The 15,011-nt window shown below is 40.2% G+C and overlaps 1 protein-coding gene and 1 long non-coding RNA gene across 2 annotated transcripts; one reads left to right on the top strand and one right to left on the bottom strand.

Moving 5' to 3' along the window:
* Positions 1-176: 176 nt before the first annotated feature.
* On the bottom strand, positions 177-918 carry LOC119904153. The gene is made up of 2 exons (XR_005444658.1): positions 427-918; positions 177-335 (listed from the first exon to the last, which is right to left on the bottom strand). It is a non-coding gene; the product is annotated as an uncharacterized LOC119904153 (long non-coding RNA).
* Positions 919-8,584: 7,666 nt separating this feature from the next.
* Positions 8,585-14,705, top strand: LOC119903905 (histamine N-methyltransferase-like). Its single transcript, XM_038720205.1, has 7 exons — positions 8,585-8,669; positions 8,806-8,948; positions 10,976-11,028; positions 12,644-12,751; positions 12,961-13,091; positions 13,359-13,452; positions 13,980-14,705. Exons 2-7 carry the CDS (start codon positions 8,815-8,817, stop codon positions 14,330-14,332), a joined length of 873 nt encoding a protein of 290 aa, XP_038576133.1. The 5' UTR covers positions 8,585-8,669; positions 8,806-8,814; the 3' UTR covers positions 14,333-14,705.
* Positions 14,706-15,011: the final 306 nt, after the last annotated feature.

Raw genomic sequence — 15,011 nt, 5'->3', positions numbered from 1 at the left:
GCTGTGGAATTAACATTTGCAAATATTTTTTTTAAATATTTCAACTAGTCTAAGCTCATGTCCGTTATGGTGGTAAAATGTACTGACCAAATTGACTGGAAGAACAAGTAATGTTACTGACCTCTTTAACTATTTATTAGGTTTTCACCATAAAGGATTCAAGAGCGTACACAAGGCATGTGTCAAAAACTCAGGCAGGTTTATTGTCAATGTGCACGGAGAAAACCAGGTGGTTGGGGATGGGGCAGAGAACTCCAGATTCTGCGATTCCGTCCTTGAGCTCAGTTCTGGGCTGCCTGACTGGCAGGCAGACTGAAGTTACACACAGGGAACATCTGGAGTAGACAAAAACACAGGACGTTAGAAGCTGTTCGCAAAAGTACACAACTAGACTTAAATTCAAAGAATTGGCCGGTGCAATTATACCACGGGAGATAAACTGGCGAGGAGTGTAAGATGAGCCGGACAATTGCGCTGCATGGGTTGATTACGGCATGAGCCACAGGTGCGAGACTCTGCAGGTGGTGACGATCCAGCAGCCGCAGCCAGAAACGCCCACAAACACACAGACAAGACATGACATGACATGACAGACAAAACTGACAGAGAAAACACAAGGAAGGGGGAGGTGGTAAAGCCTAATCTTGACACTAGTGATGTTTTCTAGGCCAATGACTTAAGTGATTTAAGAGCTGTAGTGAGGCTTATAGATGCAAAATTAAACGTATCAAGCAAACAAACAAGAGCACAGGGCTTTTCCACTAACTGTAATAACGCTACACAACTTCAATGTAATTATACCCTGGAAAACCTTGTCTCTTCAGCTTTACAACCTGTACACGTGGTACATGCATACTGATACATGCAGAACCGTATATTGGTTAGATAAACACAGGCACATGGTAGCGGCTGCAGTCACTATTTGTTTTCAGCCAAATTAATTATCACTTATATATGAAGTATTGGCACCATCTTGAGGGCAGCATCAGTAACTGTAAAATACAAAAGGTGGACATGTAAAGGGTACACAGCAAGGACAAATAAAATAACTTTAATAGATCACTGATCACCTCCCCCACCAAAAACACTAAGTAATAGCTGACACACAAACATACACAAAAGAAAACTAGACAGCAAATCACTGGAATTAAATCTAAAGCTGCTGTAAAAACTATACAATTAACAAAACAGACAGGTATCTGCTAGAGGTGTACAGACGTTATTATCTGTATCTGTTCAACCAACAAAATGATCTGTCTTTGTATTCAGATAGAATACAATAAGTGGGTGTGGCTGATATAGGAAGTCATGTGAAAATGAGAAAAAAATTGTGTTTTCTAACCTAATATTCATCGGCAATACAATTTTTTTTCCTTCAATGCACCAAATTTACATCTCCCAACCTTAACTAGGGGACACTGAACAATCAGAAACATCTGCTTTAATAATAATAATAATACCATATATTTCTATTGTGCTAAAAAGGTACTCAAATGTACTCAAAGGCACTGGAAATAGAAATATTGTTATATTGACAGCATATAGAAAATATTCTTTATATGAAATATTCTTTAGATAAAGGGAATGAGCTTAGATTTACAATTGCATTAAATGTCAGTCCAACACTACTGGAACAACATCACACCACCGAGCCCTTTATGGCTTTAGGCTACAGAAATGATATAACTGTCCCTTTAACAGCAGAATAAAACATCACAAAAGCAGGTAGAGGTATATAAACAATATAAACTCCTCCAGCCACAAACATATAACAGTTTATTCAGTTTTTACACACCGCGTAGTGCATGCGTGCACACACACGTACACACACGTGCACAATGCTATGTTGCCAGGTAACGCAGTTGTTGTACTCACCTGTCTGAACATCATTCTGTGAGTCTTGTGTACCGCAAAGTCCTCAACAATCTGCCCTCGGTTCAACTTCTTTGCTTGACTATTCTCAGTTCATATTATAGGCAGTAGCTCAGCCTGTCTCAATAAAAAAAATAGACATAACCTAGATGCAACCTTTTTTTTTAACTATGCCGACACACTTGGACACAGCAGCAGCTTTAAACAGACAAAGCAGACAAGTGACCAGACAGACCGACAGGTGAACAGACACCAGCAGCTTCTTCTCTGCTGCAGCTTGATTTAACACATGTCTTTAGTTCCATTCTCACACTAATTATCACATTCCTCAGCTCACTATTTCCCCTGAATAATACAGAGCAACCTTGAGTATAGAAGAAACACCCGTTTCCACATTACACATGCTTTCCCAAATAACATATCCGGATTCGAGAATATCCCTAGTATCTGCAATAAAATTGGATTTACTGGCTACAGTTAAATCTGTTTGTTTGGTTGTTGTTGTTTTTTTGTGTGTTTTTATTTAGATTTGTGATTTGTGAAGTTTGCTTTTGACTGCACCACATTCACAACGCTTGATATGTGTCATTTTACTACTGCACCTTACACATGAACATTTTAGCAATCGAGCAAGGATCCATACAAATGTGAAAGCAAATTATTACATATAAACCCTATTATAAAGGAAGCATTTTGGGGGGTTACCAAAACACGGGAGTTGTGTTGCTAAAAAAATGTGTCCACCATTTTACAGCTGCTTCTTTCACAATATAACTCAATGGGAAACTGTCTCTTGGGGCCAGTGTGCATCACGTGAACAGAAGCTGTAATTCCACAGTTTGGCCACTATGAAAATTGGATTCATTCCTGGGGTCTTGGCAGGACCTAGTTGGCACAGCGCTGCTTATAATCGATGTGTGGAGATGGGGCTGGCTATTCAAAACTAGGCCCCACTGATTAATATACAAAAACACAGCTTTAACTTTATTCACTAATTTGTAGGAACTGGATCAGATTTTATGGAGAAAATATTTTCTTTTTGATTTTGATTTACAGAGTTTACTGATGGACAGATAGCTTTACATGTTTTTAGCAGTTACTTTAGCCACTAACGAAGGTTACGATATGGTAACCCAAGTTCTATAAGCACAGGCGGAGCCCTCTACTGGACTCTATGGGTACTACCTCCTCCAATCACATGCATGCACTTGCCCACTGAAATTTTATCGTGCACGTAGCCGACCAATAGGACATCACTACCGATACGTGCGGGACGTATAAATAGCAGTGTCCCTACTGCCTCAGCATCCGACCACTTCTTCCGCAGTCGGCACCAGAGCAGCAGGGCTCATCGGTAGAGGGCTCCGCCTGTGCTTATAGAACTAGGGTTACCATATCGTAACCTTTGTTCTATCTCACACAGGCTCCACCCTCTACTGGACTCTATGGGTACAGGCCGGCCAAAGCCCCAACCACCACATCATCTAGTGACAGAATGGTGGGACACCCCTGAGAAGGTCGCTGGACCGATAGGGGCTTGGCCTGACCATTAACACCTGGACTGCCCTGAATTCTCACTGGAACGTCAGGCACTGCCAGTGTATGTTCCCCCTCTACACCCAGTAGTCACCAGATCCTCACTTTTCAGATCCTAGGTCGCACTTGCGAGCAGGATCCCGAGAAGGAGCCCGACATATCCGAGAGATAGAAACAAACGGGTGCGTAAGGGTCGAGAAAAAGGGTCGTAGACACTTCCACACTTCCGAGTGAAACATGCGCGCACCGCTAAGGGTGTACAGGCTTGGGAGATTCACTCACAAAGCCAGCTGACCAGGCTCTTCTTGGACAGGGTTTTATTAACTGCACTATCACTGAAACAGATGAACAGCTGACCAGTGCATCGAATGGGGGCTGTGTGCTCTACATAGGACGTTAGCCTAGCACACATGGACACAACAGATGCACTCTCACCTCCCTTCACCCTAAGTGGGGTAGGGGGGTGAAAAGCATCCAGATTTATTGTCCTGGACCTGAACATGCTCCTTATGTTCTTAAGAACAAAGGAGGTGTGATGTCCACAGTGCAGCGGATACCAACTGTGGATACCAAGAACCAGCATGCAGCTGGGGCACACAGCTCACTCACCTTCGTAGCAGAGGTGAGAGCAAGACGCAGGGCTGAGATAGCATTTTCAATGAGGACTGCTCCAGGGGCTCATAAGGTGCAGATATTAGAAGCAGCAAGCAGCAAGTCCTACTGAAGCGCTGAGAGACACGACACCGGTTGCTGTCTTCTCACACCCCGCAGCGTGACAGCCCCTTCTTCATCAGACCTTGCAGGAAAGAGAAAACGGATCCCACCGAACAGGTAGGCAGATCGGTCTCCCTTTCAATGCATAAACGCTGAAAGCCCAGCCACTTAGCTTTACAGCAAGACGTGGTGGAGACTGCCCGCCGCTTGTATGGTCTGTACGAATCTGCCTCTCCCCCCTTGTAGGAGCAAAACCTGGAGAGGCTGGTCCAACACCAGCATTGTGCATATGAAGTCTCACCCTTGTGACAGAGCCCCCCAGACCATAGGTACAGGCCAGGGTTCTGTCACTGTAGGCTACGTCACTTCTACCAGAATGACGAACGACCGTTCCCGCCTCACCTAACTGGAGGGATGAGATGGGGTTTCGGGGAACGCAAACAGCAGCCCTTCTGGCAATGCGTGTGTAACGCATCCATCCCCAAGGGTGGGCTGTCCTGTGGCTGAATTGAGAACCACAGCGGGCAGTGGGTGTTGGCAAACAGATCCACCTCTGCTCTCCCGAAGCGAGCTCAGACCTGCTGAACTACATTGTTGTGCAGTCTCCACCCGCTCGGTTGAGGGCCAGCTCTTGACATGAAGTCAGCCACCCCCTCTACGTGCACGATTAAATTTCAGTGGGCAAGTGTGTGCGTGTGATTGGAGGAGGTAGTAACCATAGAGTCCAGTAGAGGGCAGAGCCTGTGTGCGATAGAACTACTGCTAACGGTAGATGCCGCTTGCTAGTTAGCTCAGTTAGCCGTGCAGCTAGGTGTCATGTTAGCTGACTCTGCCCAGACTGGAAGCTTGGTGCTCCAGGAGTATGTTTGTATTTAGGCCTATGTCTTTAGTAGAGAAGCTTTGGACAGCGCTGGTTCAGACAGAGTCATAACAGAAAAAATCACAGAGTTGAGGCAGAGCAGAAGACATCAGCATGAAAAACAAAAAAAAATTGTCTTTCATTCATAATCTCCAGCTCCAGCTTGGTGGAATGACCGCTTGGTGTTTTTGTTGTTCAAAGGAGTATTATTTACTGCAGTGTAGTGCTGAAGTTGTTTTTATTATTTTGTCCTTTACTGTTTTTTACCTCTGCCAAGGAGGTTGTATTTTATGTGTTAGTTTCTTAGTTTGTTTGGCTTTTTCTCACAAACCAGGCTACATGACACATTTAAGTGAAATGTGTAACAGGCCCCGGGCACAGCGGACGTAAACAGATGATAAGCCTGTAAACAGGAGAAATAATAAAGCAGAGGAAACCTGCGGCCATTCGTCTTCTCTGTCATGCCAGAATTTATTGAATAAACAATGTCAAATCTTTTATATTCATCCACTTAATCCAATATTTTTTTAGTTTTCATTTAGACATGTTCATCAAAATGAACAAAGTGCCTAAAATAACTTAAAATAACATTAATCAACATGCTATGTCATTTTCTCATATGACTCATTAAAAAGGAATATAATCTTTTCATATATATATATATATATATATATATATATTAGTTCTGTACCTAAGGGGGGGTTCACACTGACCTTGTTTAGTCCAGTTGAACCGAACCCTGAAGCGTTTACCCCCTTGGTGCAATTTGTTGGGTCGGTGTGAACGCCGGACTCAAACACCATTCAAATCAATCACAAGAAGCTTCAATTGTATATGTCATTTAAAAAATACTTATTATTACTGTACTATTTTGTGTATTATTGTTGTTATTTAAAATAGTTCATATTATAGGTTGTAGGTTTTGCTCGTTTGCCTTGGTGTTTGGTACATCCAATCAACACATTAAAATTAACTAAAAAGAAGTACTGCAACAGTCAAGAGAACAGAAGGTTCAACAGAAGGAGGGAGTTTGACTGGGGCGGTACACCTGTTAAACGGTAATGTAGGTTTCCTAAGGTGAGTTCAGGGAGGAAAGAAACCTCCTGTGGAGCAGAAAGGCAAACTTTGCTTGATCTTGATTTTCTGTATGAATATAGATAATATATCAAAATATGAAAGAGATACTATAAAAAACATTACAACAAATATTTACAATATATTATAATAATAATAGGCTAATTAGTTTTGTATGTAGCATGTAGGGATATATATGCATTCATTCATTTATTCAAGGAGATACATATGTATTCTGTAAACATAAGCAGCGTTTATGATTGACCTTTACTAGCCAATTGCATGGGCCAACTTGTTTTATGTCTGCAATTGTGGCCTACTTACTGCACTGGTCCACTTTGCATGGCAAATGCAAACAAATCTGTGATAAGACCGTCTGATGGCAGAGCATCTTCCACGAAATGCCTGCATTATCAAATGATTTAATACCCTGTTTTACGAGACGTTGTGTAATATTTACTATCTTAACATTTTAAATTTTAGGATGAAGTTAATATAAAGTATAGTATAAGTCACTTTTGTTTAAACCCCTCTACTGGCACACTTTTTATATATGCGTTAAGAAACACTATATACACATACAATATGTTTTAAGGTTTAAAAATGACTCTCTCTGTGTGATGAGTCTTTACTCCAAGCACTGACAATGATTTACTCCTCTTTGTGAGCATTTTTTAATGTAAATAGATCAGAACCCAGGTGTTGGGAAATTATTACCAGGCATGTGTGCAGAGAAAGTATAAACAAAAGAAAAATGAGTGTTTCCAAAAAGATAAGAATAAGACCACTTTGGTAAAATCCCTGGAAGACATCTAGTTGTGAGCAATGTATTACAAAGAATGATGGGTTTTAAGCAATAAGTGATTGATTTACCATAATTATGTATTCAGAAAATGTTTTGATCTTTACGATCTGTCCTTCTGATTTGCAAAGCGTTAAGATCACAATGTTAAAACTTTGAAGCTCTGTGTGTGTGGTCCTCTCTGTATCTGACTGACTGGGCTCAACAGGGGGACCTGGGTGTGTGTGTGTGTGTGTGTGTGTGTGTGTGCTGTCAGGCAGAGGTAGAGCAAGACACACAGCAGAGTGAGGGAGCACAATAAGGCAGTGCACAATAAGGATGTCATGATCAACAATAAGCATGCCAAGGCCAAAGAGAGGTAGAGCAGTACACAGTCAGGCAGACATCATGGTGAATCTATGACAGCCACTTGGCTATCTGGGAATTTCCACAGAACCAGTTGCAGCAGGAAAAAGAGCCAAGAGATGAAATAAATGCTTAGAAACAAAGCTGTAAAAGGAGGTCCAAAAGAAGCTCAAGAAGAAAATCAGTTGCTACATGCCATCATGTCAACCTGGGTCTCTATTTTGCATCGATCTCTCTTTTGTAATCTAATTGGTGTCTATTTTTGCTGAAAATAAACATGTTAGGAAAAGTTCAAGCTTTTTCATCTGGCTTAAGCCTTGAATTTTTTACACGACAATGTTCATATTTATGACCCTCTAATGTCTGCTGATATGCGCTCCAGACACCAACATGAACCTGATGGTGCTCCATATATGATTTCCAGGTAGAAATTTATAGGGGTTGTCTTTTTACCCGCCGACTGTATGACCAATAATCCAGGGACATTTCCACTTTTGTTTACAATTTCTGGACCATTTGATTTTATGCCTTTGTGAACACAAACCGGACCAGTTGAAAAATTTAAACAATGTATCATCTTCGCATTGGTTTGATTCAGGACCCGGACAGTTAGGTGTGAGCCCGCCCTTACATTCCAGTTTACTGTACTCTCTTTAAACCCACTGATTTGTAATGTCCCAGGCAAGATGGTGGCATTTCAGCATTCAAAGGACCCTTCGCCACAGATTTTCATAAACAGAATACAAATGAAACACTTAAAATGTTTAACTAATAAAGTTCATGGGAGTTATAAACTTTAATAGTGGAGCTCTACGTTAATCAGTGGCCTGTACTACGAAGGGAGTTCAACCTATTCAGAGTTAACTCAGGGTTATCAAGTAAACTCAGGGTTGGCTAACTCTGACCACCTACACTGGTGTTAAACAGTACTACGACGGTGAATAAGATGTTAAATGATACTAAAACTAACACCCCTACTAATGGCTTTGCATTTCAAAATGACATACCAGAAGCAAAAAGCTGACCTGCCGCTGGTTGAAAGTTTTCTTTATAAGTATGAAAGCATCCATAGCAACCCTGACTTACTATACATCATCCTTGCAAGGTTTTTAAGTACAAAAAGGTCTGGGTTTATTTATTACAGTAAATGTGTAAAAAAGGCACAACATAATAAATGTTTTACTGCTTGACTTTATAAAATAATATAATTTGCTCTGTTTAGTTTAACTATTAAACAATTTCTGCTTAAATTTTGGATTCCCATAAAAGGCTAATGATAAGGCTCATTTCGAAATAGCCTGTAGAATATGTCAAGGGATATGAATCAGACAACGCTGTGATTGTCTCTGATGTACTGTCAAAGTTCATCTCTCAACAGGGCGGGCAGCCAGCCTGGGGGCGGGGACTAACTCTGTAACTTAAGAGTGGGGAAACTCTTTTTCTGTCCTTACTCTCCACATATTTAAGGTAATTGTAGAATACTTTTGTACAGTCATTGTTAGTGAACATTAGTGATTTAAAGTTAGCTTTTGAATAGCAGCTTATTGAATGCACATCATTGCTGTTTGTTTGATTTCCAATCACTGTGTGTCTTGCATTGCAGAAATCAGTCATGGCTGCAGAAGCGAAGCAGACTTGTTACGAGGGCAGTTCTGTCCAAAGCTTTCGGTTCTTCCTAGAACATTCGGGAGAGCACCAGGCTATTCTCCAGCGTGTTCATGACATCCTGCCAGGAGAATTTAAAAGGTACAAGAAGAAAGGCTGGGAGTGCTGCACTGCACTTTGTTTCCTTCCTTTACCCAGACTGAGTAGTTGTTCTGGTTGCCTTCTTTATGTCTTTTTTGCATTCAATCATTTAACTCATTGAGCTACTTTCTGACTTAAAAATGTCCTTTCAAAGTGAAATGAAATTGCACACCATTTCATGCAGGCGCAAGGCTGGCAATAGTGCCCTCTCTGTTGGTCAAAAGTTATTTTTTTTGTGCTTGTGCCCAAGTTCCATGTCCTAACAACCCTGATAACGCAGAGGTGGGTAGCTTGCAGGAAACACAGTGCAGTTTTGTTTCCACTTTTTGATTTTGTCAGAAATGTGTTCAAGTAATGCATGATTCTTACCAAGAATGCAATCCAAATCCGCTTGTAGGATGCACTGTACTGTTCTTTCTCATTTGATGGCTATTTCTGTTTCCATGCAGCAGCAGAATTGATATGTACGATCCATATAGTCTCTAACTGGGCGACTGATTTGTGCATAAAACACATGTGTTTATTACGCCTTAGCTGTATTTTTAGTCTGCACCTGTGGATGTGTAACGGTTCTCTGTATGGAGGTTATATATGGTCCTGACTTGAACCAGCGACCTTGGGTATGGGAAGCAGACATTCTAACGAGGAGGCTAAAACACATGGGCACTACATCAAATATGTCTACAGAAGAATTACTAAACAACTTCAACAATACATGTAAAGCTGTAGTTGACTCCTGTTAAAATCTGGAAAGTCATAGCAACTCACAGCATGTCTTGGCTAAATAACAGCACCTGAGAAATTAGGAGAAAATGCAGACAGTCTGATGGTTTCATATCAAAGTATGTAAGAACTAATGTCTATCTATCAGAAGACGAAGCCAGATCATTACAACAAACCATCATAACCCCAGAACTCTATTCAAAACTACTGAATCCGTAATCCTCCTCTAATCCAACAAACTGAAGCCACAACTATGATCTGTGAACAATTTTTATTGTTCTTCACACCCAAAAAAAAGTGAAATAAAACTCCAGATTGGTCATGCCATAGTTGACCCTACTTCTCTACGATGCAAACCATCTTCAGTGACTTTCAGGCCCTGTCACTGTGCATTTTAAAGGACACAATGGCCAATTTAAAGCTTTCATTGAGTCCTTCAGATTTTATGCCTGCCAGATTTCTCAAAAAAAGTTTTAACAGTGTTAACACTATTTTATCGATTGTAAATAGCTCACTGTCCACTGGCTGTGTTCCCTTCTGCCTTAAGCAAGCAATAGTGTACCCACTGAACCTTTATCTCAGAATATGTTAAACATTTTAGACCCATTTCTTTGTTACTGTAACTCATTGTATTCAGGTTTGAGCCACAAAACCATCTCATGCCTTCAGCTGGTACAAAATGCAGCATCTCTGCTTTTAACAAATACTAGAATACAAGATATTACCTGTTTTAGCATCTATTCACTGGTTACTAGTTAATTTTAGATTAGATTTTAAAGCAATTCATGGCTCAGCTCCCAGCTTCATTGCTGAATAGCTACTCTCATGTGAGCCAGAGCGCAGCCTCAGATCCTTTGTGAGGGCTCTGCTGGCTGTTCCTGAGTCCCAGCTCAAGACTAAAGGTGACTGGGGTTTTGCAGTCAGGGCCCCTCAGCTGTGGGACTCCCTGCCCGAAGATCTGAGATTTGCCGAATCAGGGACATTTAAATCACTTCTCAAAACATATCTTATCAAAAAGCCTTTAATTAATTCTGACACAGCATGTTATTGGCAACATGTCTTATCTATTTTATTGTAAGTATTTATCTTTATTGATTTATTTCATTTTATTGCTGTACCATGTTATTTGCCTGATCTTTTATTTCTCTCAGTCCTGAAATGCTTTATCCTGGTTCAATGATATAAAACACTTTGTTATTGAGTGACACACAGATTTATAGTACGTGCTATTGGGTAATGCAAATATGTTTATTTGTTTTTAACATTTTTACTTTTCATTTGTTTACAATCATGTGTTGATTCAGAATTGGAGCAGGAAAAAGCAGCCTGGATGTTCTTGGTGTCGGAAGTGGTGGAGGTATGTGATGAGTGCTAGAAATTAGAGTGGGATTTATGTGTTTAAAGAAGCAGTTTTATTTAAAGAATGTCTGCCTGGAATTGCAATTGCAATTCAAACCAATTCCAAATGTGGCTTGGATCCAATTATGAAAAATCACATTTGACAAGTAACATGTGGTTAACATTGTGAAATGGTCACAGTTTGGTTAGGTTTGGGAAAATACCGTGGTTTGGCTTAGTGACTTAACTTTCGTAACTCACGTGACGTTAATCATCTACACTAACTTAATTTAACTTAAAACTTATCACTGTCTTTTTTCACACATGACTCGAACCTCTGTCTTTTCATCCATCTACCCCAACTACCTCTTTACGCGCACTTTGTTGTTGTTTATATTACGTCACCTGACTTCTTCCTTTGCTACCGTCATCTGGCTGCTAGAAGTTGTGGCCTTACAGAATCTCCGTTCTAATTCTGAACTAAAATGAGAGTAGATGTAAACCAAAAGGGCTCGTTTTGAACTGCTCATCCCACTCAGCCGGAATTTGAGTTTAAAACATTCAAAAAATGAATTCACAATATCAACAGAGGGTGAAGATGTAGACGTGTATGTGTGAAAGACGTTTATGTAATGTGTTGAAGAGATATCTACTGAAGATAACCTGCTTACCCACTAGCCACAGAACATCCTGTGCTGTAATACCACTCTGTACCTCGAGAGGAGATAGTCTGATAGCATAAGGCAAGTTTGCTACATCACACAAGCACTTAGTTTTTTCAGTCTAATAAATAAACAAAATAAATTCACAAAATGTCAAGAAATGAAATACTGGTATGTGTATTGTCCGTGTCAAACAGAAAAATACAACTGTGGAACCGCTGTAAATTGCCTCAGTACTGTTTGCCCGTGTCGTCTAACTGGACTCTTGTTCTTGTGTTCGGCCCGGTCCAGCTGTGTTAGTTCTTTGGGAAGCTTCTGAGCTCAGTTCCATTGCTTATCTGCCCGCTTATCTGACTCTGGTTCTAGCGCCCATTCCAGACTCAGCTAATAGCAATTAGTTTGCACAGTGACTAAGTTAGCAGCAGTTATGACCTGATATGAGATATGCTGTGCCCTATTTATTTGGAGTAAGAATTTGACAGCTGGAGAGTAGTCATAATTATTACACAATACAGGTCCAATAATGAGAAATCACAATACAAGACAAAACCTGACAGGACAGGAAACACTTAGGTTTGTACTAATTTTAACTAAAGGTCAATTTAGGTCATAGAATACATTGATTATAGCACAGCGGCAACATCAAAGTCATTGTTTGTGTCTGAGATTATGAGACTATGGAGTAATGCCACATCACGTCTCTCTCTCTCTCTCTCTCTCTTTCTCTCTCTCACTCTCTTTCTCTCTCTCTCTTTCTCTCTCACACACACACACACACACACACACGCACAAACACACACACTTGATCTAAACATATTAATGACATGTTGTCCTGAAAGTAGTTTTGAATGTTTCAGAAATGTTTGCAATATTGCAAAGACATATATTTTGGGGCATGATGTTTTCACATTAAGGCAGCATTACACTGAGGCAGTGGGATTTCATAGTCTAAGACTTCCTGGTTTATTCCAGGGGAGTTGGATGTCCAGATGCTCACTCTACTGCAGTCTATATTCCCTGCTGTCCCGATCACTGCGGACACTGTGGAGGGCAGCTCTCAGCTCACAGACAACTTCAAAGGTAGCGAAATTCAAAACAACACACAGTGAAATGTTTTTGTTTCCCTCCTCTGTCTCTTCGTCTTCTTCCTCCTGACTATTTTGTGAAACAAAATCCTGATTATTATTATTGGATGGAACGGACTGGGTGACATGTTAGTGTAAGAGATAGGCTGAGCCTTGATAAAACTGGACTGTTTATCACAATGCTATTGTTTTGTTAACTTCTAGCTTTGGTAGCAAAGACCACCAACCTTCAGAAGATCCCATTTTGTTGGCATATCATGAAGTGCGAGGACTATGAGAAGCAAGTCAAAGCAAAGGGTGACATGAAGAAATTTGACTTCATACACATGATTCAGGTATCGTGAATTTGCTGGACAATTTAAAAATAACGTAAGGATCACTTTCTGGCCTGTGTTACCCTCTGAAAATGAGGCATACTAAAGAGTATTGTCAAATGTCAGTGTCTCACTCTGTGTAAGCAATGAGATTTCTCTGCTTGACTTCATTGAGGAGCATCGTATATAACGAGTAGTGTTATGAATAGACATAAATACTGTATAAATGAATACAGAACTATAGCAAAAGATCAAATAAAAATTTTCCCACAACCCTCTCTTTGCCAGATGATCTACTATGTGGATAATCTCTCCACTACTATCAAGTTCTACCACAGCCTGCTGAAGAACAATGGCAGGCTTATGATAATCAATGAAGCAGGTAAGTTTTCCGTATACCGCTTCCTGCCATTCTTCCTACTAGTCTGTGCTTTCCTCTGAAGAGCAAAGGCATACATAAAATTCAAAATGTAACTATTTCAATTACTTTATCAAAGTAATGTAACTTATTACATTCAAATACTTTTTGATTATTAAATTCAAACATGAGAACCAATCAAAAGCGTCAGAATAGCATCAAACTTTACTTAGCGGCTGGGGCTGGAAATTACAAAGGAAGATATTGTGCACATGAAAAACGAAATGAATATGATTCAACATATAGCCTAGCTTTTTACAGAAAATATTCAGATGCAACCCACAATGTAATGAGACAATGAGGCTTCAGCTAGGCACAACCATATTTGGACATGCTGTAATTCTAATAGTTATATCCAAAGATAATAGTGGTTGCACTTGCAGATTTGACTGGACTATTGGCCTTGGTGGAGGTCTGCGTTCTGAGTGTCCTTTTAATTTTCAAAATATTTCCTCTAGGATTAATGTATTATTTAATCTCATACTATTCAGCTAATGGTGGCTGGGACATCCTGTGGAAGACTTACAAGAAAGAGCTCTGTGTCGACGCAATCACAGAGTACCGCTCCTCAGGAGAGATTCTTGCCTGCCTGAAGAGCCAGGGTCTGAAATACGAGGAACACGTCATTCCCAACACATTTGACATCACTGAGTGCTTCAATCCGAGCAGCCAGACTGGACAACGTCTGCTGAATTTCATGACAGCAACAGATAACTTCTACCAGTCTTTCACCCCAGAGATCAGAGCTGGCATATTGGATCTTCTCAGAAACAAGTGCAGCACTGAAAAGGACGGCAGGGTGTTGTTCAACAGTAACTTGAGCTGCATACTCGTTTATGCTTGAGTAAGTGCTATAGAAAAATACATTCAGATTTCTCTTCTTGCGTTCACTTTACCCTGCTATTTGATCAGAAGTACAGTGTATTTGCCTGTTGCTAAGATTAAGTTTACTATGTGCAGTAGTTTCAGTCTCTTTAGCTTATGTTCACCATGTACTCTTGGTAACAACTCTATGGTCCAAAATGATCAATAAAAACAAGACAGTTGCTCTTTTGTGATTAAAATCACTGCCCCAGACTGTTCGTGCCTTACAAAACATTAAATCTTTAGAAAAGCAATTATATTCAAACAATTCTAGCCATGCATGTGAAGAAGTTCAGTATTCAGTTGTGACCTTTCATATTAAAGCAGCACTGTGGACACCTTTGAAAAGCAGACCAACTGCTGTCTTTGAATAGTTTTTGTTCATTTAGATCTGTATTTTTTTTTGTATTGTCTCTCTATTTCATGTCTTTCTTTTATTTTTATCTATAATTACCAAATGGTAGTAGTGACTAGCTGGTGAACATAGTGCAGCAATTAGCAGCTAAAGAGCCGGATCTTTTCCTCAGATGTTAATGGAGACTAACAAGAGCTAAAATTTTAGTGAATTAGACTTACAAAATCACCGGGTAGCCAGAAACAAAACTGCATGAATGCAAATAAATAGGCAACAGTTTCGCAAAATCAGCATAAAAGGTGAT

This window comes from Micropterus salmoides, unplaced genomic scaffold (assembly GCF_014851395.1).
Source record: "Micropterus salmoides isolate LMB-PRFRI ecotype aquatic unplaced genomic scaffold, ASM1485139v1 Ms_hic_scaffold_15, whole genome shotgun sequence".
In the NCBI taxonomy this organism is placed as follows: Eukaryota; Metazoa; Chordata; class Actinopteri; order Centrarchiformes; family Centrarchidae; genus Micropterus; species Micropterus salmoides.
The sequence above is the reverse complement of the archived record's forward strand: the minus strand, read 5'-3'. Positions and strand labels throughout refer to the sequence as shown.